The following is a 26592-nucleotide window of genomic DNA, read 5'->3' on the forward strand; positions in this document are numbered from 1 at the left end:
AAAGACAAAAGATGAAGGCACAAATATGATTTTGTTGAAATATTAAATGAGGATAGAAGGAGATGAAAAATGGTGTCCAGTTTTCACCTAGAATGTCCGGAAAGCATTTCTTTTGTCTGGTAGTCTCTCCCCCCCAAGAAAATAACGTGATTTTCTGTTTCTCTTGGACAGAAGGCTAGTGGAGCCATTTTTCCCCTGCTGCGTCTGGCGGGGACATGAGAGAATTTAAAAGCACAGCTTTTTTTGTTGTTGTTTTGCTTAACAAGTTTGGTTTGCCCTCCTTCTTTCCCTCCGCCTTTTTTTTTTGCTCAACCAATTCACCCCCTGCTGTATTTGGGATATTTTGTGAAGGTATCTGGTAAGCCTATAAGAAAAGTTATTGCTTAATGTTCAGTTTAATATTTCAACATGATCCCCCTGAACATTAGATAAAAATCTTTGCCCCTCCCCCCCCCCCCCTTCAGTAATGAATACAAAAGAGGAAGGAATAAAAAACATACCTTTTGGTGCTGCTCAGCTTGGCCTGCTGTTTAGAAATTTCTTCTGCAGCAAGAATAGGGCTACAAAAGATGTGGCTACTTTTTCTGATAATTTTCTGCTTCATGGCTGTTAAACTACTCCATTCTCTCACAAACCTCAGAATCTGGTAAAAAGAAACTCAAGTGGTCAACAGCACAAGTATTTAAAGAAAAATCTTTAACTACACTGAAATATTTTAGATTATTATATTTAAAATTATTTTGTCAACTGGAAAAAAGTTTTCTTGCCGGGACAATCATGTTTGATGTGAGCTTCAAAGGATCTGCCGAAACATTAAGTCTTGGGATGGATCTAAACTTAAAATATTTTCCTATATAGCTATGTCAGTTAGAAGGTGCTTGGGGAAGGGAAATCACACACTTAATGTAGCTATGCTGGTAAAGCCCAATTATATATATAGACACAGATGTGCTGGAACAAAATTATTCTGCTGATTAACTTATCTTGTTTAAGGAACAGGTTTTTAACTATACTGGCAAAAGATTTTTTTTGCATCTTCACTAGTTATATTGGCAAACCCTTCTTAGTGTAGCATAAAAATATAGACAGAAAGCTCAGTTCATCCTTTCTTATTTGAGCCAAACTTCCATTGCTCTCAAAAGGAATTGTGGCTCAGAAAAAACTATTTGAACAAAGTCTGAAATCATGTTCACAGATACAACCCATGTCTCACTTAAAAAAAAATCCAATGCTAAATCTGTAATGCAAATTGCCTAGTTTCAGTACTAGTGGTGAATGGCATGACTACAAATGAGTTGAAAGAGCATTTTCTACTAAACCATGAGCTGGTTAGGCTTTGTGAAAAAAATATACAGACTATTCCAGGTTTGACAGAAGCAATATAAAGGAACAAGCCCACTCTTCATACAGGCCATCATAATGATTTTCCTTTCCTCCTAACTTCCCTCCTTAATTTTATTAAGGAATGAAAATAAGTACCTATTAGGATTTCTCCCCCACTGACTTAGAGCAGTAAGGAAGGACATAATGAAATTGGACATTTCAGTGTTTCTTATGCAAAGGTCTGATCAGGGTAAAATTTTCCCTGTCCTGTGTCTGCCTGAGGTTGAATATTTGTTGTAAAGTTTCAGCGAAAGCTGTTTCTGGGAATGAAGACAGAAAAAAGTATATGTTTTGACCATATATAAATTCTTACAATCATTTTGCTGAGATGCTCTAGCATCTTCATATTTTAAGGCAGGTACTTGGAAATTTCACACTGATGTTGGGGTGTTAGGAATGTGTCTTTTCCTGCCTTACAAAAATCCACCCAAATTTCACCAAGAAATTTCAATTTGCACGTGCTCAGCAGAGGTTTGTTAGAATCTTTGAAGAATTATCTCCTGGCTTCTATCAAGTGAGCACGATCCCTCATCCTGTAATGCTTATGTGCTGACTGAATTGAACATGCTCTATGCCGAGGCTGAACATCTCTGAAATTGCTCCTCCTAGCAGCTGGGAATGCTGTAGGGTCTGAACAGAAGAATGGAGGGCAGGGAAACTCTCTCCTACACTGGTGATGCAATAGTAGTAACCTAACATGACAGCAAAGGGCGAGAAAGCACTGGCGGAAACACGGGAACTTTTTAAAGGAGGTAACAGGAACAGAGGGGCCCAAGAATAGATGGTGCTGGGAAACAGGAGCAGAAAAGAACAGGAGAAGAGTCTATAAGCACCATAAATACACTCTTCTCCAGAGCCTGAAACTGAATCCAGAATTCTTGAGTCTCAACACTCCTTCACTGGCTAGTGAATAGTTGTGAAAAGCCTTGACAAAATTAGCTTCCTACCCGTTAATTGATCCAAGTGGAGAGAATAGCTTTATCCTGCTACCAGGTAATCAGCTCAATTGGTTGAGATCTGTTCAGTATATTTAAAGGTCCCAGCCTTGTCATAATCCATGAGGGAATCAATAGGATTCCACATGATAGAATTTACTTTAAATTTGCTTTTCTAAGAAGATAGGAAATTGCTTTTAAAAAAACCCCTATCTTAAAAATTAAGTTTCCAATGTTACAAGGCTACCTTAAATTCTGAGAACTTGACTTAGAACCTAAGAGTCCTAATGCTGTATTTTGGATGTAATCTTCATTATAGGGACAAAATTCCTGGACCTTACAAGTTTCAGCATGTCATGCTCTACACTGATCTGAAGAGACGAGGGTGGCCACAGAGAACACTGAGAACTCCGCGGCCTACACGTATAACAAGTGTGACGCAGTCAAGCCTATTTTCTCTACTCTCAGTATGCAACGCTTAAAACATGACCTTTATATTATGTGATTTTAATAACTTCTGAACATCACTTATTAATTCTGTAAAGGAGAAAATAATTGATGTGATGATGATTCTATCTACAGAAATGGTAACAGGAGGTGTGATAATCTGCCAAGTAACAGAATGCACATTTATCATTCACATCAACATTTATAAAATCTGGCTGCATTGAGAAAATGTTACCAGAAACTGAAACCTGAGGCAGGGTAACAAAATATTCTCCATTTATAAAAACTAAAGAGATCCAAATTAAACATTACATTATTTCCATAGTAAAATTTGAAATATTGTTCTTACCAATGAACGATTTTGCTTCTGTTGAAAACTCTCTGGTAAATCCTCCCAATTATCCAATTTTATATCCAATGGAATAAAATTACAATTCAGTGACTTTCCATCCTGGAGACAGAATACAGACAATTTTGATAAATCCATTGAATTCTGAAAGAATCCAAATCCTTTATTTTTGTTTATAGTTGTAATTAGCACAATATAGAAGTAGTACTGATTTTTTTCCCACGTGGCTACTTAAGCAACCTAGTTTCCTAATATTAGAAGAAATTCAGGTTATTTGCACAGTGAATATAAAAGCACAGCAAGATTGTCAATTCAGGAAATCTGATTCATAGTAGTATACTGCAACAAGAGGACTGGAATTTTACCTCTAAAGACATTTGCATAATCTACACACACACATATAAAATCTATGAATAGATCTGAAGCACCAACTTCACTACATTAGATCTACTAGCGAGTTAACAACTCAACTGTATTGCATAGCACAGGGGATGACTGTAAAACTGTTCCTTCACAGTGGAGAAAATGACTTTCACTTTAAATCAGGTGTCAGGAAATGCTATGGTGAAGCATGCTCAGTGTCTCCTCTATGCTCTGAGCAAATTCTCTCTCAGCTAATTGTCAACAATTGAACCATCATATAGAGTCCATGCAGGCTAAAGTGTTGTTCATGAAAGACTGATCAGAAAAAGAGCTCATTTGGGGAAAAATGAAGCCAGACCTCTATGATATATATCAGTACATAGGAGAGACTCCCTCTCCAGATATAGTTTTGGCTTAGAAGATACACTAATCTGGGGACCAGCAGGATATGAGCTCTGATTTTACCTCTTTTATTGATTGTTTATGTTCTGTGTACTGCCAAATGAGTAAGATCTCATACCATTTGCTCTAGGAGGCAAACATAATCACCTTAATTTTACAAACAAAACTAAGAGCTTCCCTTCCACAAGCTTGTTTCTGGCAGAACTGATAGCAGAACCCAGATCTTGAATATGAACGATCCATGGGCCAAGTATGTGTCTTAGTGGCAGCTCCACACAGAGTCAAACACTTATTTCTACAGCTTAAGCAGTACAGGTTTACTTTGAGGCTGTAAAGGTATGAATACATTTGTTTTTCCCGTTCATTTAAACAAGTGGTTTATTTAATTTATAGAGTAGAAAACTTTCATTTAGGATGAGATCTACAACAGAATCCAGGTGTTCCACATTGTAGTTGCTACTGAACCACAACAGTTGGTTCGAAAATTAATAGTTATGAAATAGTCCATTAGACCAAAAATGGCTCCTTTCCAAAAGCAGAGGAGAAATAAAATGAAACATTGACAGTAACTGCTCAAATGACAATTGAAAATAAGTTTACCAATTTTTTTTTTTTTTTTTTAACTCCCACCTGATTTGGATACCAATGGGAGTTTTCTTGAATTTGCTCTATTCAGAACATTACACAGATGGCAACAGTTGCTTAACTGTTCTGAAACTTAGGAGACGTTTTGGTTGAAATAATGGATAGTCATAATTTTTATTGATATGTCGAATGTTTACCAATGGACAGTGGTGGATACTCCAACACTACAATGTTTAAATCAATACTGGATGTTTTTCTAAAAAGGTATAGTTTTATGCTGGTATTATTTTGGGGAAGTTCTATAGCCTGTGTAATACAAGAGGTCAGACCACATGATCACAATGATCTGTTTGGGTCCTGGAATCTATGAATGTTTTGCCAATAAATTTGTATTACCCTTTTGAACATTTTCAAGAATACTTCTGACTACAACTCTGATCCAACATTTACTGGTATACAATAGCAACTAATATTTTATCTAAGTGAAAGATGGCTGTTATTGAAAACCATTTAGAATCATAGAACCACAGAGCTGGAAGAGACCTCAGGAGGTCATCAAGTCCAGCCCCCAGCCTAAGGCACGACCAATCCCAATTAAATCAATCCAGCCAGAGCTTTGTCAAGCCGAGACTTAAACACCTCTAGGGATGGAGACTCCACTACTTCCCTAGGTAACCCATTCTGGTACTTCACCACCCTCCTAGTGAAATAGTTTTTCCTAATGTCCAACCTGGACCTCTCACACCACAGCTTGAGACCATTGTTCCTTGTTCTGACATCCATTACTACTGTGAACAGCCTCTGTCCAAGCCTGTTTGGAACCTCCCTTAAGGAAGTTGAAGGCTGCTATCAAATCCCCCCTCACTCTTGTCTTCTGCAGATTAAATAGACCCAACTCCCTCAGCCTCTCCTCGTAAGTCATATGCTCCAGCCCCTAATCATTTTGGTAGCCCTCCGCTGGACCCTCTCCAATGCATCCTCATTCCTCCTGTAATTGGGGGCCCAGAACTGGACACAATACTCCAGATGTGGTCTCACCAGAGCCGAATAAAGAGGATGAATCACATCTCTGGATCTACTGGCAATGCTCCTCGTAGTGCAACCTAATATGTCATTAGCCTTCATTGTTACAAGGGCACACTGTTGACTCATATCCAGCTTCTCATCCACTGTAACCCCCAGGCCCTTTTCTGCAGAACTGCTACTTAGCCAGTCGGTCCCCAGCCTGTAACAATACTTGGGATTCTTCTGTCCCAAGTGCAGGACTCTACACTTGTCCTTGTTGAACCTCATCAGATTTCTTGTGGCCCAATCCTCCAATTTGTCTAAGTCACTCTGGACTCTATCCCTGCCCCCCAATGTATCTACCTCTCCCCCTAGCTTAGCGTCATCCGCAAACTTGCTGAGGGTGCAATCCATCCCCTCATCCAGGTCATTAATAAAGATGTTGAACAAAACCAGTCCCAGAACTGAACCTTGGGCATTCCGCTAGAAACCGACTGCCATCCTGACATCGAGCTGTTGATCAATACCTGCTGGGCTGGACCTTTCAGACAGCTTTTTGATTTAGAAACCAAATCAGAGTCACACAAACATGTAATTTTAAATTGTACATATTTCCAAAATCAATGAAAAAGTAATAGAAAATAGTTTTCTTCTAGTTTTCATCAAGGAAGATGGCTTAGTCATATAAGTAAACACAAATTTCAAGTCCAACTAGGGATTTCTATTTTTCACCCTGGTAGAGTTTGGTGCAAGACTATGATGTGGTTCCTGACCATTGGTGAAAACTGTTTTTGGTAAAACAGTTCTCAAACAGCACATGGTGGCATATTCAAAAGTTACCAGATAGCACTTTAGCAGAAGATATCAGTGTTTCTGAAAGTGTGCCATGAAATCACTTTGAGAAACACATTAACTGGCTGCCCTGGTTTGTTTATTTACTGGTGCCGCAGCCACGGAGCCTCGCAGCTCCCATTGGCTCCATTTTGTCCTTTGCAGCCAAGGGGAGCTGCGGGAAGCAATGTGTTTCTTAAAGTGATTTCACAGCACACATTAAGAAACACTGATCTAGATTATATAGAACCATTTTCAAGATCCTGATACAGAGTCTATTTATATCAATGAGAAAGACTCCCTTTACAGAAAGAAGGCCCTGTAAAAGCATTCTTCAACTCACATTAGCAGTAATTATATGGGCAAGATTTTTACAAAATAAGAGAAAAAGTTTGCCATTCTATTAACTTGTAATGAAATCCTATTTTACAGTGAAGAAACCTTATAGACCACTAACATTTTTACTTCAACAGATGATACAATGTATCAGCCTTCAAAAATATATCTATTGAGAAAAAAATGTTATCTGTAAGCTAAGAGCATAAAGTTCATGTTTAGTGAACTATTATGACATGATGGATAAGAACTAGAAGACAAATAGCCTAATTTTTCTACCGCTCAGTTAATTAAAAATTACTTTAGACCTTAATCCATCCCATAATTTCAGCACACTGGGCTACCCACATTCTCCATACTTGCTTATCAGCTGCCACGTGACATAAGTCTTCCCATTTCATATTAAATTCTTCTATGTTGTTAATAATCATATACTTCCAAGTCATCCTAGGTCTACTCCTCTTTCTTGGTGAATCTTCTGGCTTCCTATAGAGAGCCATAATCAGTACTGTTCCTCATAGCTCACTCCTAATATTCTCCACAAGCAACTATGATGAAATGTATCTAACTTCTAAGCATCTGTTTTGTAAAGTTGCCAGGTTTCACTGCTGTAGCTTGCCATGGTTACAATGACAGCTAAGTAGATGCTTAATTTTGTATGCAAGGACATGGTATTAAGTTTTCAAATGTTCCTAAGTTTACCAGAAGCTGTGTTCACTTTGCCGATTCTTATCCTTATTTCCTCAGAGCGTGTACCATCTTGGCTTACTGTGCTTCCAAGATATATGAATCAACCCACCCTTTCTAGACATTCATCGTGAGTTTGATGTTTAAATCCATATCTCCAATTACTATGTTTATACATTTCTTTACATTGAATTGCAGTTTTGCCTTCTTCATTTGTGCATCCTTGAAGTCCTTCAGCATTTTCATGTACAGGTTGGACCTTCCTGGTCTGGCACCCTCAGGACCTGACTGGTCCTGAAAGAGGGAAATTGTCCCCAGCCCTGGCCCCATCCCACATTGCCTCAGCCTGTCCCAGCCTGCTGTGGCCCCACTACCATCAGTGCTGCTGGGCTGAAAAAGCCCAGCATGGCTCTCAGCTGCTGGCCCTTCTGCCTCTAGGTTCCTGAACCCAGGACTCTGATCCAGGAATATCCATGATCCTGCTGGATCAGAGTCCCAATTTAGGGAAGTGCAATATGTAGAAGACTGTTCTTACATCACTGCAGACTATAATCAATGAGGAGCAAGTACAAGAATGGAAACCTGATGCACCCTTGCCTTAATTTCAAATGGCTTACTTAATCTGCTATTAATTTTAATAGAACATTTGGAGTTAGTGTAAAATGCCTTCATTATGTTGATAAGTTTAATTAGAATTCCATACTGCTCAGCAGTTTTCCACATTGTATCCATGTTTACACGTTTTATGCTTTTTGAAAGTCTATGAAATTAATAAAGAGAGTTCCTTAAAATTCACTGGCATTTTCAAATAATCCTTCTTAAGGTGAAAATCGCATCTGTGCATGAACAACCTCACCTAAAACCAGATTGTTCTTCACGAAGAATGGTTGTGATGGACCCACCCCCATACTTTATGTAGTTCTCTTGGAGCTTTTTTATGTCAATGGCTTGGGCCAGTCAAGCTTTCTTTACAGCTTTTTATGTTTTTATCTAATGCTTGCCTTCAGTAAATAATGGTCACTATCTATGTCTGCTCCTCTAAAAACCTCTAGCATCTATCACAGATGTTTCTAATCTTTTACTGATACATATATAGTCTATTTCATTCTGTATTCAACCATCTGGTGCTACCCAGGCCTTATGAAGTGAGAAAATTAAAATATCAATACATATGTTGAAAATCTTTTATTATTACAAAGTAAAATGTTTTCCTATAATAAAGCATACCAGTATGTGAAACCTTTATAGATTGAGCATTGTGATGCTTACCGTTGTATAGAGATGAATTCTATCGGTATTCCTGCTTGCACAGAACTTCAACTCAACATACACTGGAAAAGTATCTGAGTTATCTTCAATTCCTATAAAAATAGTAAAAGTTTTTTTTTCAAAATACATCTATTTTCATTACTTGGAACAAAAAGGAAATAAAAGCACATCAGTAACAGAAACAGGTTAACCTGATCTAGAAGTCATGAGAGCCACATAAAAGTATTTTATATTTAGTGTGGTACTTAGAATTAAAACTTAGATAGGGTTCTAGCAAATTAAGCACTATCTTGCTAATACACTTATATCTAATGATGTCTCTAATGGTATAATATACTAGTTATTACTTCTGTTGTGCAGCAGTTTGGTCTGTTCTAGCATGTGACACCTTTCTATTATTGTACTTTCTATCCTTAGGTTGTAAGGGTACAGGGGGCATGTTCTTCTATGTGTTTATATCAGACCTATCTCAAGAGGACCTTGACTCCGATTACAGCAACTGAATGCTATTTGTATATCAATAGTAATTCATTACAAGACTGTATTTAAAGCAGGGCTAGATTAACATTTTTGTAGGCCCAGTGCTAAACATATTTGTGGGCCTAAAAGTGTCATTATTGGCCCATTCAGACATGGGCCCACTGTGTCAGTGTTGCAATATACAGTAGACTTCCGATAATCCGGCACCTTTTGGACTTAGGTGGTACCGGATTATCAGATTTGACGGAGAATCGGGAGGTCCAGTACAGCTACATGGCTTAACAGGTGGCCAGGACACAATCTCCGTCCCTCTCCCGTCTCCTCTGTGTTGTAACCTGATCCTCCTCCTCCCCTTTCCCCTTTGCTGAAGCAAAACACTCTTCTCCATACTGTAACACAATCCCACTCCCCCTGCCGCCCCATGCTTATGCTCCGTCTGGTTACAGCCAGCACGTATACCGAGCGGTGGCTTTTTAATCAGCTAGTCAGGAGTGCTTGGCATTTTGATGCCAGAGTATCGAGAGTGCCGAACAGTTGGATGCCGGACTATCGGAGTTTTACTGTACCTGGTTCTGAGTCTCAAGCATTTTTCACTTTGATTACATACCTCTGCAAGACTGTATGTACTGCTCTATGGAGCTTCTTCAGCCTCCAGTTTTCCTCACTGATCTGTACACCTATGTGGGTTTACCAGTGTCTACAGTGACCAGAAATGTCAGTGATCAAGGGAGAGAACCCACAGATTTATCTCCTTCCTTATCTAGACACTCTATAGCTATGTTTCCAGGACCACCTTATTTCACCAGTCACTTGTATATGGTCCTGGTCTCAACTCAAAGTTCCACAGCCAGCAGCTATGCTGATCAGTTCTGACAAATCCCTTCCCCAGCATCCAATAAAGTGGAACAATTTTCAGTTTGTGTGACTGAAAGATACCTAGATCCTTATTCTAAAACTGTCCCACAAACAAACAGCTGTTAGTGGCAGCTGAAAATAACAACTCTCGTCCCAGTTTTCACTGGGAAGATGCCAGCATTTGTTGGTCAACTATATCCTACTTTTTCTAAAATAAGTTACAGAGGATCAGTATTTGATTTTGGAGAAATGATGTAACAACAACCCACATTAAACTTGAGCGCTCTTGTTCAAATCTGGAAGGTGGGTGCTAGATTTCCTTCTGCATATTAGATAAATCTGGGGGAAAAAAGCCCATTTCTGCTTCCACAGCTGCGGAAATACAGTCAAATTCTTCTGTGTGCCTGGCATTGTATCTAAAGCCATCTAAGCCCTCTAATAGAGACTTTCTTCCCTTACATATATTAACCTCTTCTGGTGGGGTCCACGTATCTCCCTGGATAGGCTTCAGGCTGGATGTGCAATGTCCACTCAGTACATCCAATTCCTTTTTCAGGGGCAGTATGCCAAAGCCACTAGTACCCCATATTCTGTCTGGGCAAGGCTTCTGAGGATGAGAACTGGGCTAAAGTTGTCTATTACCCTGTGCACACATTTTCCACTAACAGAACCAGCCCCTTCTTGCAGTCAACTCTCCATTCACAGCATGACTCACAGGTTCTCCCACTCACTCTTCCTCCCTTTCCTGTTAGCTGCCAATGGAATGCTGGGAAATACACTCCTTTCCCTGCTCCAGGGTCAGCTTTTTAGGATACCTTGGGCTCCCCATTGTCAAATGGGGTCCTTCTGATCTGGGGCCTGGAGCCATGGAACAATGTCCCTATGGTAAAGTCTGTACATTTCAAGTAGTCCAGGGAAGACAGTAGTAGGGTTGGTGAAAATCCATACCTTAATTGCTCACTCTTGGGCTCTTTAGGGAGCAGCCTGGCTTCTTTGCCATCGGCTACAGAGTGGCACTACTGGGGAAGGGGGAGCAATCAACAAGAAGACTACCTGATTCACTATGGGAGTGACACAGTCTGGGCAGTGGATGTGAGGATTGCCTGATGCTGCTTGTGCAGAGAGGGGAAAAAAAATCACACAGTGACCTGGCCAGATGGGCAAGTCAGGTTGCAGTCACACTATGACTCCGTGAATAGGAGAGCTGTGCAGTGGAAGATCAGAAATGGGGTAGAGACTGTCCAGTTTGTCGAATATACATGACAGTGGGGACACTACATCATAATCATCCAGGATCCCACCCCTGCAATCAGCCCTGGTGCCAACACTGTACACACGTCTACACAAGTGATTTCATCACTGGACCCAACCACATCAAACACCACATCAGAGGCTCATTTAACTGCACATCCACTAATGTGATCTCTGCCATCAAATGCCAGCAATGCCCCACTGCCACGTATATTGGCCAAACTGGACAGTCTCTACGGAAAAGAATTAATGGACACAAATCAGATATCTGAAAAGGCAACACACAGAAATCTGCTGGAGAACACTTTAACCTGCTCGGCCACTCATTAATTGATGTCCAAGTCACAGTATTGTTTCAGGCCAATTCCACAAGCCAAATACACAGGGAAGGGCTGGAACTTAACTTCATATACAAGTTTGATTCTTATCAGAGAGGAATGAATAAAGATATCTGCTGGCTCGCACACTACTTTCCACATCTTAATGACTCAGCCAACCAACCAACCAATGGGTGCTTATAGAGATGCAAATTGCTTTTATCAGCTTCGTGTAACCTGAACAATCGAATCCACATTTTTTCCTCTTCTCCTCTGCCACCGTCCCTTATTTATTCTTGGATTTGAGCTTCTAATACTCCAGTCATCTGAAGAAGTGGGTTGTACCCAAGAAACCTCATGATACTATCTACAAGTTTTGTTAGTCTTTAAACTGAATAAGGATAAGGTTCTGTCATGGTGGTCATTTTCATGGAACCTGTGAATTTTGTCATTTATTTCAACTACTAGACTGTGCAAAGTCACCACCGCCAAGTATCAATGAATTTTTGCCATTTATATGTACCTTGCTGAGGAGCATTAAGAGTCTGCTAGTTTGCTTTAATCTAATCCTATTTCAAAGGCAACAAAATCAAAGCAAACTAACAAAATATTAATATGTGGCAGCAAGGTTTTCTGTGACTATAATGTGAAATCATGCATTTTTTCCCCATGGCTTTGCCATACATGATATATAGTTTTACAGTGACAAAAATTGTTTCCGTAAGAACGAACATGAACACCAGGCATTCTGCATATCACACAGCTTCTGTATCTAACTGCCGAGTAACCGCTCAGTATGACCGCAGAAACCTACAAGCCAATCAAGAACAATGATGCATACTTCAAAAATTCACTGCATCCTGCTACTACAAATAAATAAATGAAGTAAAAAAAAACCCATAGAAAAGATGGGCAGGAGAAAATTAAAGGAAAAATAAGAGAAATGAAAAAGACGTTTATATTTTTATCCTGATGTGTGTTTCTGATTTATGTGGTGTATAAGAACTACAGACTAGTATCTGCAGCCACAAAGTTCAATAAAATAACAACACTGTACATGGACTAAGCGTTTGCTAACTGGCAGCTGCTCATAGGTTTTACTTGTCTCATAACCCAAAATCAAACTGTAAACAATACTTTGTATATCTGTGGTTCTTCCACAGTTGGATGACAATACTTGGTTTAACCCACCTGACAAATCATGTGGCTGTACTACAGTGAAAATCAGAAATCTAGTTATCATTCTGCATACATCAGCTTTTCTATTTCAAATATACAGTTTCCAAAACTTTGCTAAAAATGATTCTATATCCCAGTGTTTATGTTTAACGTAATTCTGCATAACAGTTATGGTAGGTTTGCTCTGCTAGGAATCCTATTTTTCTTTACCTTCTTTAAGCTTTTGCACACATTCTTCAGGTTCATTTTCAACAACATTTGCTATTTCTCCAGTGCTCTCATCAGATGGTTCAGTCGATGTTTGTGCTAAGTCTTCTCTCTCATGGTCTGCATTGCATATTGCTATATCTTTGATATTTTTAGAGTCCTGTGATGCATTGTCTCCTTCACTCAGCATAGGAGGATCATTTATTTGATTTGTATTCTTTTTATCTATAGTTAAACATAGCAAAGTGATCATTTTTACTTTATTTCTATAAAAATATGTAAGTAAATAATCATTAGGTAGTAATCATTAGGTAGTAATATTAATTTTATATTTGATATATAAAGTATCATAAAATGTATTTTGGTTGTAATAATCCAGCAGTTAGTTCTGAACAATAGCTGTGCCATAAAAGAAATTAGATTTAGATTGGCTACAATAACAAATAATTGTAAACTATTAAACACCTGAAGTTTGTAATGTTTAAGTTTAAACATCAGTATTACAAATAATTTAATCTGCATGAAGTTGAAAATTAATAATTATTCAGCATATTATTCCTAATATTAACACATTTCAATACAACTTGTAAATTTCCACTTATGCAGTACTTATTCATCTTAGGAAAATGTATAGATCAATTGATTCCTCTCTCTCCTACCCACAGCAAATATATTTTATTTTAGAAACCAGAACTTAAGTCTGTGAAATCAATTAGAACCAATATAATTATTTTAGTGTCTATAATGTTAAGGCAATTTTAGTGGTTATGAGACGTGCCAGATTCGTGTTTCCAATGCCATCAGTCCTCTATGGCAGGGGTGGACCTTCTTTGGGTTGGGGGCCACTGACCCACAAAAAAAAAAAAAAAAAAAAAATCAGTTGGAGGATCCCCCTCTCACTGATGTGGCCCGCTGACTGAAAAACAGAAAGACATTTCCTACATTCCCTTCACACACCAGAACCTTGGGGGGTGGGGGGAGGGGGTCCAGGCTAGTAGATTGTGTGCTTCATCTCTGCAGGGGACTGGAGCATCATTGACGGCTCCCCAATATTGGGGGGAAGCCCCGAGCCTCAGGGACCAGATCCAGGTAAGCTGGAGGCCGCATCCAGCCTCCAGGACTCAGATTCCCCACTCCTGCTCTATGGAATAGACATTGCACAGGCACTGTGTATCAGCCATGTGTATCAGCCAGAGAAGTGAACAGATATTCCAAGTCCATGACACAAACTATCCTTGATCTCCACTGCTGAAACTGTGAACAATCATACCAACTGTGGTAATGGCATTTATTTTATAACTGTGTCACCTAAGAACTGGACTGTGTCCATTAATGAGAACCCTGTAGCAAAATAATTAGCAATGTAAGCCATAAGCCAAGTCACTACTCAACTACTTGCCCCCCCCCCCCCCCCGACTTGCTGCCTGTATATTAGAGGCAGCAAGGAGTGGGGAGCAAGAGCTCGTGCTGGGGCATGCCAACTTAAAAGCTGGTTCCTTCCAGCACCATCTCCATAGGGCTTGTGCTGGGTCCCAGACCGCTGTGGCTCTGCTTTTTAAAAGCTGTAAGAGCAGAATCACAGCAGTCTGGGATCCGGTGTAAGCCAGGACTGCTTAGTCTTGGCTCACACCAGATCCCCTGCTGTGACTCTGCCTTTTAAATGTATTAAGAGCCTGCCCAGTCCCGGCTCATGAGTCCCCAGGAGCTAACCCCCTTTTCGACTAATCAAGTAGTCGATGGAAATTCCATCGATTATTCGATTAGCTTATTAACCACTACTTAACATCTCTAAACTAATATGATCCTCTTACATGCTAATAGTTAGTTTTAAAGAGGTACAGACATGCAGGTTATATATGCATCTTAATTTTGAAATATAAAACAGTAGATATGGTGAATAAAAACTGTACATTGTACAATAAGCTCAGCAGGACCAGTAATTGTCTAAGGGTCATTTTCTGTTTTGCTAGTGAGAACTGAACTTTAAAAGATGTCCTTTAGTTGATTATGTTGTTTCAAAAATAAAATAAGGGCAGTAACTGTTATTATTTCTGTTTAAACCAGCTTCCCCCAGCATTTGATCCTGCTCCCCAACCTAGCTGCCTCTCTCTGATAGAGGCAGTAAGGGGGGTGGGGGGGAGTGATTAGTTGAGTCTTTAGTCAACTATCCGATAAGCATTTGCTTATCGGTTAGTTGACTAATCGCTTACATCCCTGATTTGTGCTAAGTTAATGTCAGATCACAAGAACTTTCAGAAATAAGTTCCTGACCAAAATCAGGTGACATTTTCAAAGATTCCAACTCATGTGATGATTTTGTTCTTCATATTTTGTCTGAATTTTTAAATACTCATGTATTTCATTACAAAAACATAATATCTGAAGCAAAACAAAATACAAATATGACTATTCAGTTGCAGTGTGCAACATGAGTTACTCACCATCATTGCTACGAGGACATTCACAGATTTCACAGTAAGTTAGTAATGAATTATTAGTGTAAGTGCAAAGACTACAACAGCAGGCTTTGGCTGAAGATGTTTTTTCCCTTGAATTAGACGGTAAGCCATCAGAAATACCATGATCCATTTTTTCTGTATACAAAAAGTTTGTTTTTCCAGACAAAGATTTTTTCTTTTTCTTACTGGAGCTGCTTCCTGTTGGTGTACTGATGGCTCTTGGTCTTTTAACTTCAGGTTCACTGTCATCTTCATAACAAATTGTGTTCACATCAATTCTTTCTTTGGAATTCATATGCTTGCTCCCCTCTATCTCCATTCCCGATGTGACTTTAAAATCCCCTAAGCTAAAATTCAGTGATTTATCCAGAGAGTCAATTTTGCGTTTTTTCTCAGTAGATGGTTTTGGAGAAAAGAAGGAACGAATGTCATGTTGTTTTTCTTTTTCAAACTAGGGAAGGGAAACAAACATTAGAAAACCTATATCTCCAAAATTCCTTAAGTAGATATATTCTCCTGTTTCAAGTTGTAATATCTTTTACTCAATTACAATTTTTTTGTACTTTCTAATTTGAGGTATTTTTTAAAAAAATAATTAGAAGAAAGAAAAAGGCAAACTTTCTATTTTAATGACAAACTCAATTTAAAATTTTAAAATCCTGTGTAATCAGTCAAGTGGCTAACTGTTATGTCTAACCAGTTAACGGCTTAAACCGGGGTGGGTGGGGAGCTGCTCTAGCTAGCTGGGTAGGAGCAGCCTCCCACCTGTCAGTTAACCATTCACATCTCTAATTTAAAATCAATTTAATATTATTTCTGAACTATTATATTTTAAATAATATACTCGTCAAAATTTTAAATCAGCATAAGTGGAGTAAAAATGCACAGAATTGTTAGTGTGGTATATGCCCTGGTCTCCAGGAGGGAAAGAACATGGTGGTGGGATCCCAATAGAAACCTAGCTATCTAGCTATAAAAACTACTTTAAAAATTTACTCTAAATAAAGCCTTTACAAGTACAACAGGACAGTCTACTAGAGGATTGTTTGCCATAGCCAAAGAAGAAAGCAGGTCTAACGACTGTCACTGGTGGTAAGAAGGAATTGAAGTGCATTGGCAGAGACCTATGTACACAGCCATGAAGGCATAACTCCATGTGGCTCCATATCTAATCAAACAAGTACTGCTAGCGCAGGGATCTGCAACTTATGGCTCATAAGCCAAATATGGCTCTCTACGGAGCTAGATAGGTTTCTTCTGGAGCCCCAACTCAGCCGTCCCACCCCTCCTGCAGCAAGCAGGGTTGAAAGAAGGTTGAAACAAAAATACTCCTCCCCCCCCCCCCCCAAAAACGGGAAAAAATTCTGTTGAAGGAAAATAAAGCGGGGGGGAGGCAGGGGGAAGAAACCAAAGTTGTTGAGGAGAGAGAGAGAGAGAGAGAGAAAAAAAAAAAAAAAAGGACTCCAAGACTCATTAAGAAGAAAAAAAAAAAAAACATTAAAACAGCATATACCCTTTCAGAATGAATGTAGGGATAGTGAGTGCTTCCCCTTGGTCGGCAGCCATTTTGTGCCAGCAACGTTGCGGAACCAGGTAAGCATGGAGTCTGGGGGTGTTGGGAGCCGGGAGGGTGGGGGCCGGGCGCTGAGTGTTTGTAGGGTTGCCAGGTGCCCAGCATTTTCGCCTCCTGGCTGGGGAAAAACAATCAGAATACACCAGACATTTTAGGTTTCTGGTATTCTCTAAATTTTTTTTTTTTTTTTTACCCAACAGGAGGCAAAAATACCAGACTGTCTGGGTAAATATCGGACACCTGGCAACCCTAGCAGCAGGGAGCCTGCACTGGTGCTACCACCTTACAGCCTCCCCCCTCCCCCCGCAAGAGTGGAGTTCCGGCTTCCCAGGGGGGTGGGAGGTGGACAGACAGACAGGGACAAAGTCTCAAGGCTCTGCACTGGAACCAGCCTGCAGGGAACAAGCAGAACAAAAAAAGTCTTGGTGCACTGCTCTTCTCCTTCCCTCTGCATGTGGGAAATAAGCAGCCAAAATGGCTCCGGGTGCACTGGCCTTTATCATCCCTCTGAGAAACACTTCCCTGGAGGCTTCCCCTGAGAATCCTTCCAGGAGGCTTCCGGGGAATGGGAATAGAAGGTGTGTTACTTGTTTGCGTGCCTCATGGCAGGCACTGTGTAAGTGCCCCTCCAGATCCTCACCCCGACATTCACTTCTCCTGGCCACACAGCCCCTGCCCCCTAGCCAAAATCCCTCCTGCCCCAAGCCTCATGGCCAAAATCCTCCCTATCCCCAGCTCTCTGGCCAGACACCCCCTGCCTTTCCCACCTGACCGGAATCTCTCTGCCCTCTCCCTCCCCCAGACAGCCAGCTTGATCCCTGGCTGGACCTGGCACCCTCACTCCCTCCTACGCACCATCTCCTCCCGCCCAGGTCCTTCCCTCCTATCCCTATCCCATTCACTGATAGCCCTGTCCCACACACTTAATATCTCATTTTTGGCCCCACCCCAGAGCCTAGGGGGGCCCACAATATCCACTAACCCTGAAACCCCAGAAGAGTAAATCTGGCCTGAGGCCTTGAACCTCAGTCCTCCCTGCCCCTCACCCCACTATAGGGCTGGAGTACCAGGGGAGTGAGGCATTTCAGTTAGGGGGAGAGGGGAGGTTGGAGTTTCTTTTTTTTTTGCTTCTCACTTGTGTGGTTTCCAACTGATTTTCCTGTGCGTCAGTGGCCCCTGACCCAAAAAAGGTTCCCCATTCTTGCCATAAATCAAGACAACGTTGAAACCTATTGTGTTGGACATAATCTTTTACTTGATTTAAAAATGAAGCCTGGCCAATAAGCCCCCATTTGGGACCCAGCCCCCACCTGGTTACAGAATCATAACACTCCTGCACCCCCGCACACACCAACTCTGAGCCCATCATACACCTGAACCTGTTGTCCTGAGTCCTGCTCATCCCCACATCCCTGGACTCCTGCCCCCCCACATCACCAGTCCCCTCCACAACACTCCTGCACCTCTACACACCCCAACATTAGATGTGTGATGGACTCAGCTCAATCTCCTGCCCTGAACTCCTTGTACTCCACAACCCTCCTGCATCCTCACAACACCAGCCCCCTGCCATAAGATTGACAGAAGACAGACTAATTTCATGAATGAAGTTGGATTTGGCCAGTTATGATGTAAACTTCAAAGAAATGTGTGAAAAGATGCAGCAGCAGAAGTCCCATTAAATAAAGTCTGTGAGTACAATGTTTCATTTATGGTATTATTAATCATTATGTCAATTATCAATAGTATTACATTGTATATTTTCAGTCATGCAAATCAGCATTCTTATATGGTTCTTTGTTGACCACTTGTTCTGACTTCTGATACAGTTTGGCTCTTTGGTTTGAAGAGGTTGCTGAACCCTGCGCTAGCAGAAACACCTGACAATTGTGTACGAGGCGCACATACTCCTGGTTGGGATTGATAAGAGCTAGCACTCGAAGAACTAAGTGTATTGCTCTATGCCTCACTTGAAGTACTGTGTCCAATTCTGGACACCATACTTTAGGAAAGATGTGAACAAACTGGAGTTCAGAGAATAGCAGCAGACACGATAACAAATTTAGATAATTTGATCTACAATGAAAGTTTAAAGAAACTAGCTATATTTAGTCTTAAGAAAAGCAGATGTGATAGCTTGTAACGTATTTGAAGAAAGTTATTTTATAAAGGACAGTCACCAACTGTTTTCCATGTGCACTCAAGGTACAGACAAATAGTAATAGACTTAATTTGCAGCAAAGAAAATGGAGATTTACAGTTTAAAGAACACTTTCTAACTATAAGAATAATTAAGTTCTGAAGTAGGTTTCTAAAGAAGGTCATGGAATCCTAGTCATTGGAGGTTTTTAAGAACAGCTGTTCAAACACCTGTCAAGAATGGTCTAAATTTACCCAGTTCTGCCTCAGTGCAAGGAACTGGACCTGATGACGTGTCAAGATCCCTTCCAGACTTACATTTCTGTAATTTCATCCTCATCAGACTTCTGTGATAAGGAAATACTAGTATCGCTATTTTACAGATAGGAGATGAGGAAGAGAGACTAAATACGTAGAGTCATACAAGAAATCTGTGGCAGAGCTAGGAACAGAATCCCTCTCACAAGTTCCAATATAAAATCTAATCACTTGACAGTCCTTCTACCGGGGGTAGGCGGGAGGGGGCAGCATCTTGATAGATGTTGAAAGTAGGTTAATCCAAGGTCTCAAGAAATGTATCTCTAAGGTGAGAGGCCTTTTTTTATCATAGTGGAAGACATCAAACCAAGGATGGATCATTTTCATTTCACTTTAAAAAAGGAACATATGAAATCATGAAAAAAAAAGAGGTTACTCATTTTGTGCAGTATCTGTAGTTCTTTGAGTTCTGTGTCACTAGGGGTGTTCCACTTCAGGTGCTCATGTGCTTCATGAGCCCATGTCATTGGAGATTTTATGTTAGCAGTCAGTACTCATTCAGCCCACGCATGTGCTCCATAAAATATCATGCTATACAATGAAGGATATATAGGACTATGTGCACAAACCATCCTCATTTCCTTTTCTGTCCATGCAGTTGTGAGAAGAAACTGGAGATGTGGATGGTCCACCCCCCATCTTTTTCACCTTGAGTGAAACCATGAGGCAATGTAAGAATGTGTGTGTGGGCCACTGAGCAATACTGTACTACTTTGAAAAATTCCAGCTTCGGGCACATGGTGCATGTGCATAATCCTCAGTGGAATTCAGTATTGCCCATCATTCAAAGTACCACTACAGTTGCTCAACAGGGTGAATAACCTATTCTTCTTTGAATTGTATCTCTATGGGTGCCCCATTTGAAGTGATTCCAAAGCAGTTTCTCCACTGCAGATATTTCAGGAACTTTTGTGAGTCTTCAATGCCCTCAAGAAGTATCTGAAACATGTCAGCCACCATCTTCACCAACTCCAGAAAGTGGCAAAATTGTTGACTACTTATGGCTATGGTTGAGAGGTCAGGATGAAATAAGAGTTTGAAGGGTGGCCTCCCTAACCACCCTAGTCCCGTTCTTCAAAAGCTTCTTTGTGTTGGAGGGTGTGGGGTTCAGTAGAGGAGAATGTCATCCATGCCTCTCAGTGCAAGGGAGCTTGAGTGTTTGCAAACTGCTGCCAATGTGCTGCCAAGGATCTCATTATGGCCACTTGGGAGCTGGTATATGTGAAAGGGTGGACCGGGAGCTGATCCCACCATCCCCATCATGGATGAGGACTCTGAAGGTATGTTTAGACTACATCTGTTTGTCGGAAAAAGCTACGTAAAATGCGCTCTACATTTTTCCAATAGTTTTATCAGAAGAGGCTTTTCCGACATTTGGCTCGTCTAGACGGGGCCAAATGTCGGAAAAAAAACCTCTTTCGAAAGCCCCCTTCTTCTCCGTAGAACAAGGAATACAGGGGCTTCCAAAAGAGCACGTTTGCTCTTCTGCAAAAGAAAGCGGAAGAGTAAACGCATTCCTTGGACACTGAAGAGTTTTTTTGGGATACCTCTGGTATCCCGAAACCCATACCCCAGCAGTCTAGTCGTACCCTGACTGAAGTATGGCCCTCTGAATGGTTGTAGAGGAGATTCCCACATCTGTAAAGGGAATCTTCCTCAATGTCCTCCAATGGGGAAACACCAGCAGAAAAAGGCTAAGAAGCCTGTGGTTCCAGGAAACAGTTATAATCAAGAGACTCAAGTCTCAGTACCAATACTCATTCAGGACACATAAGCAGTACTTGATACTTCTGAAAGTCAGATCAAGTGCATTTACTTGTTTGAGGTTTATTTTGACAAAAAAATTTTATAATAATAAATACTGATAAAAATCCAAAGTCATTTAAATTAATATTTCAATGCATTTCAACAAACTAAATGTGCAATGAAAATTGCTTATTTATCCATCAATTTAAATATTTCCTCCCCTGTTTAAATATGTTTTTACATGGTGGCATGCATTCTGAAGAAGGGCAATAATGAAGGTTTACACCAGAGACAGACTCTTATTAGTTCTGTATGGCATTTACTAGGGTTCAGCAGATTTAGCTATACTACTTGAGGCAACTTAATGTTGTATACAGAGTGAAAACTGAGTGCGAGTCAGGTAACATCTCAAAGACACTGTAAAATGAGAAAGCACAAACAGAGTTTCAGTTAAGAGTGTGACAGATCAGGCAGATGCAATGGCACCAGACAGCTACACAAAACAATGATGAATGATGAACCAGGATACAAACATCATGAGCAATATCCTGACCATGCTGTTTAACTCAAACTTAAAAGTAACCCACTCACTGCTATTGCCTGAAGCAATAAAGCACAAGCTAAGCTCCCTCTCTAAAGCCATACATCAGCCACCTGACATCTATCAAGTTTTTTTGATATCTACCGCAAATTAGCTCAGCCAAAGATGTCTATTGATTCTAAAACAGATGAACATCATGATTTTTTGGGCCATACGTGGACCTCTTTGATACTGGTATAGATAATTGTAGGTATAGATGTAGATCTCTTTGATACTGTCTATCAAACAGTTTATCTTTGTGTGTCTGTCCCCTAACCGGGGAACATGCACTTCTCTCACAGCTGGGCCCTTTTCAGCTGCATCAGCACTTCTAACCTGGCCCCAAAGCTGCAGCAGTGACAGAGGGCTGGGGTTATCCTCTCTCCCGGGGGCAGCCTGCATACTGAACCTCTCATCCCCAGCCTCATTCCAGAACAATGATTTAAATGAAGAAAAACAGAAATTATTTCAGTTAAGGACTCTAGAAACACGAGGAAAATCTCCTAATGAATAATATCCAGATAGTGAAAAAAACACTTGTTGGTTACTGGTATCTTTGGGAATTGTGGATATTATGCGAAAATATTGAGTTTTGAAACAGTTATGTATATATCATATAAGTGTTATTTATTATTACATCTTCACATACTAGTAAATAATTATTAATTCTAATTTATGCAGATGTCTTCCTGCCTGCATAAATAAGGACACTTGTGAAAGTAATGGATCTTTGGTCATTTCCAGAACAACTGTGATGTAAAAAAGAGGATTGTATTTTAGGTTCATTTGGAATTATCAGACAAAAAATACCTTGTTTTCAAAAACAAGGGTATCACAAGGCCAGAGTAAGAGAGATACAGAAAATATGACATATCAAACTAATGATGGTGGATAACATTTTTAAAAAGTTTTCCATAAAGCACAGCTACTCTTCAGCATAGTTTTTTTTTTTACATTATCGTATAATCGTTATACTTTCACAGTTATGTCCCCAATGCTATTTGCAATGTTTTCCTGGCTTGCAGAAGCATGACCTTGAGCTATAAACTTATCAGAACTCATACACTAAGAGGGGTGGAACTTAGTATCTAGAGTTCTCCCAAGTAACGGGTGCTGCAGCAAAATATCTCGGTGATTCAGCAGGAGGAAACTCTTTCCTCTGAATCAGTGATTCTTAGCTTATTTACCACTGTGGGCTGGATATGAAGCTCTCTCTGTGTTATCTGGTCCACATACATACAAACTATTATACATATACAGCCGCTCCCCGAGTTGTGAATGGGAGCAGTCGTAAAGGCGGTCCCCGAGTTACAAATGCGACCCGCGCTTACTAACAGTGTGGTCGCATGTAACTCAATAGGGTCCGAGTTACGAACAGCTCATAACTCGGAGCGAGGCTGTATATGTATACACACACTACTTGTACGGCTCTGAGATGTTACATGGACTTCACGAGTGCTGACGTGTCCCCCAGGTTGCAGATTGTGAACTACTGATTGAACTGACCAAGGCTCCTGCATGATGTTAGATTAACCCTGTTCGATAGGAGATACTATCTTCTGTTTATTCTAACACCACTGGCACTTTTCACAAGGGTAGGTCAGATGTATTAGACTTGGCTTACTAGCATAGCAAGAGTCAATGTGGCAATTACATTGTGCCAGTCTAAAATACAGTTTCAATTTCATATAGTAGTATTTACTACCTGTCCTAAAGTCTTGTGTACCATTGGTTGGCCTGTACACCTAATTTGTACACTCCATTGCAGAAGTAGCTGCATTTCAGTGTTAAGTTAATAAATTCAATATATTTGAAGAGCAAGATTCATAAAGCTTACTGTTGATTCTGGGGGCCCAATCTGAGACATCTTCAAGAAACCAGATTGAGAGGAAATACTATGCACCCATCCTCTAAGAAACAGACCTCTTAAAGGTGTTTCAAATTAGGTTAACAAAAGAGGGAGCATCCGAATATCACTAGTCAAGTTTGAAAATCTTCACAAAGCTGGTAATGTTTCAGAATATAAAAACAGCGAACAAATATAAAGAAGCAAAGTAGATGAGTGTATCCATCATAATGGGGAGGTTCCAATTTAATTTCCTCTCAGGTGATCAACTGTTTTCAACAAGTGGCTTGTACATTTTGTAAGAGACTCTCTCAACTAATCAATTAGTCAAAGAAAAATCAACAGGAAAATCATATACAGGTTGGACTTCCTAGACTGGCACCAGTGGAACCTGAGTGGTCCCAAACCAGGGAGTTTGCAAAATCAAAGGAGACTAATGCTCTCCTGCTGGCCTCTGGCCCTGCTCCCGGGCTCCCCACACTGCTGCTGGCACCACTGATGTTGGCTTGGCTGCGGGTATCAAAGCCTGGGCTGCCCACCCTGCTGCCTGCTCTGCTGATAGCAAGGGTTCCCAGACTGGGACTGCTTGACCACCACCGGCCCCACTGTTTGGTCCAGGAACATCCGTGGTCTTACTCGACCATGGATATCGCAGGACCAGAGAGAGTCCCAGATTTGAGAGGTTCAACCTATAGTTTGTTCATAAAGAAGAACTCGAATACTCTAGAAAATTGACTTTTGTAGTATTGTAATTATTAAATGATAGCAGATAAAAAGTTTAAACAGAACAGCAAAGGAACTTGCAAGCTTTAATAATTTAATTTTTACTGACGAGCTAAGATAAAATTGTGAAATCTTGGAAAAAAATCAAATTGATCTGTACATACAAGTTTCCTCTATTGTTTGAGAATCTCTAAACTTCATTTTTTAATATACAAACTTATCATTAAATCAAGTATAATCTTTGGGAAGATTTACTTTTCCCTCATCTCCCTTCAACTAGCACAGAGAAAGCTAAAACCTAATGTACAGTAGGCACAAATAGTTTTAGAAGGCAATTGGATTATTTGCATTCATTTCTTTGTGTATAAAAGTAATAAACTCATCTATCGGCTTTTAACAACAAATGCAAATTTCAAGTTGTCTTAGTTGCTATTAGGATGATATACTTTCATCCCGTGTCACATGCTCCTCTATGAGTGCCCGGATAAATGCCATTTAGCATCACTCCATTTTTTCACTGAGCTAGACTGAACATAAATATTACAGCATGCTTAGATATTATATGACTAAAAAGCATGCTGCAATAATTTAAAGGACATAATGGATTACAGAACAAGACCTTTTATTGTAGGGATGGACTTTGGTCAATTTTAACTGTAATCATAACTTGCTTTTCAGCATTAAGTTATAAACTAAAAGTGCTCCTAACCATTAAACAGTACCTGGAGATCATGCTAGAAAAAGGCTTGTGACCAGTACTTCACTGGTATAAATGGATTATATGACCCTAGAGCATATTCTTCAGCACTTTCCATTAGGGATGTGACTGGTTACCTGGTAAGCATCACCCTTACTGGATGATGTGTATAGTAACCAGTTAACAGGTGCCCTGGGGCAGCCCCTTGCCCATGGCCTGCCATGCGTATAGGGCTACTCCAGTCCTGCCAGCCCACTGTGGAGCAGGTCAACAGCCAGCAACCCCATGGGTCCAGGAGCAGGAGCCCCGAAGGCCTGGCAGAGCTGGCAGCCCTGAACCAGCAGCCAAAGGGAGCTGGCAGAAGTGACAGCCCTTTCCCTCCACCCCCCTGCAGGATTCCGCTTAACTGGTTAAACTTAACATTTAACTAGTTTACTGATTAGATGAGATTTTACATCCCTACTTTTCAATAGACTAGTTTTAAAGGTCTTTGGTGATGGTGTTTCTACCACTAGCTTCGAGAAGCCATTCTACAGTCTAATAATCTTACAGGTTCACTAGGTCAATATACCTAATGAGGATGGATAAGAAAATAGGCACTCATACAACCCCACATGAACCCATTCTAAAAAAAAAGGAAAAATGGCTGCAAAATGAGCAAAAGAAGACTGAAATAAAAAGATAGGGAAGAGAAGATAAGTAATAATCTAAAAGTCTATTTCTTTAGACTTAATTCTTTTCAAAGAAGGACAGCTTAGCTTTTAATTTGAACCACAATTAATTGTTCAGTATTGCAATTATTTTAGAAAATAAGAACATAGATAAAGATATATATCCATCTTGCCTTACATGAGTGAACAAAACTTCATTCTTGATCTCTTCAATACTTTCATTCGGGGTCCAGGCTTCAGCAAAATTCAAGAAATCCCACTTTTCCTTATCACCTTCTTCAGCTTGCAGTTTCTCCTTCTTACCATTCAATGTGCTGCCTGTAACTTTGGCCTGCAGACAGAGGAATTTCATCATTTCACACTTTGGAGTAAATTTAGTTGCCCAAGTTTAGTACGTGTTTTTAAAAAATAGCTAACAATCTATAAAGCTAGCATGTGATCATCGTTCACATCCTCTGTTAAGACTGACTAGTGCCACAATGTCAAGATGAAATCTATTACTTTATGATTACTTGGCAATGGGACAGTCGGGACAGTCAATATTTATTGATAAATACTGCAACACTTAAATAACATAAGCGTATGTCCCTTCCCCAAAGCCTTTATAGGTTTGTGACACTTCTTGGAATAGCTGGGGTTGTGAGGCACCTTGATAGTATCTGCTCTCAATGTGGGCAAGGGTCAGCTCTGACTCTTCCAGCCACAAGCAACACCTTGTGCCTTTTACAACATCCCTCACCCATTCCAAAACCCACAGGGCACTGTGCAATAGGAAAAAAACCCAAATACAATAGAATAAAGGATGGGATCAAATTCCATAAACTAACAAGTACTGAAGCAAAAGCACAGTTAACTCCTGACTTAAAGAATCTTTAAGTGGCAGGTGCATTAAATTGTAATGAGATTCAGGTACTTAGCTTCCTGAGACTCCTTTGTAAATCCCAACTTAAACTTTAAAA

At 40.2% G+C, this 26592-nt stretch overlaps 1 protein-coding gene across 3 annotated transcripts in view; it reads right to left on the reverse strand.

Moving 5' to 3' along the window:
- ZRANB3 (zinc finger RANBP2-type containing 3) overlaps positions 1–26592 on the reverse strand; it is a 123948-nt gene that overhangs the window by 24745 nt on the left and 72611 nt on the right. For all 3 annotated transcript variants that reach the window (XM_089779711.1, XM_075933286.2, XM_089779710.1), the window contains 6 exons: positions 25812–25964; positions 15323–15791; positions 12885–13106; positions 8593–8684; positions 3115–3216; positions 501–643 (listed from right to left, as the gene is read on the reverse strand). In XM_089779711.1, coding sequence (XP_089635837.1) covers positions 501–643; positions 3115–3216; positions 8593–8684; positions 12885–13106; positions 15323–15791; positions 25812–25964 — 1181 coding nt within the window. The remainder of the gene's footprint in view (positions 1–500; positions 644–3114; positions 3217–8592; positions 8685–12884; positions 13107–15322; positions 15792–25811; positions 25965–26592) is intronic.

The sequence above is a fragment of the Pelodiscus sinensis genome, chromosome 7 (assembly GCF_052426305.1).
Source record: "Pelodiscus sinensis isolate ZL-2025 chromosome 7, ASM5242630v1, whole genome shotgun sequence".
Taxonomy (NCBI): Eukaryota; Metazoa; Chordata; order Testudines; family Trionychidae; genus Pelodiscus; species Pelodiscus sinensis.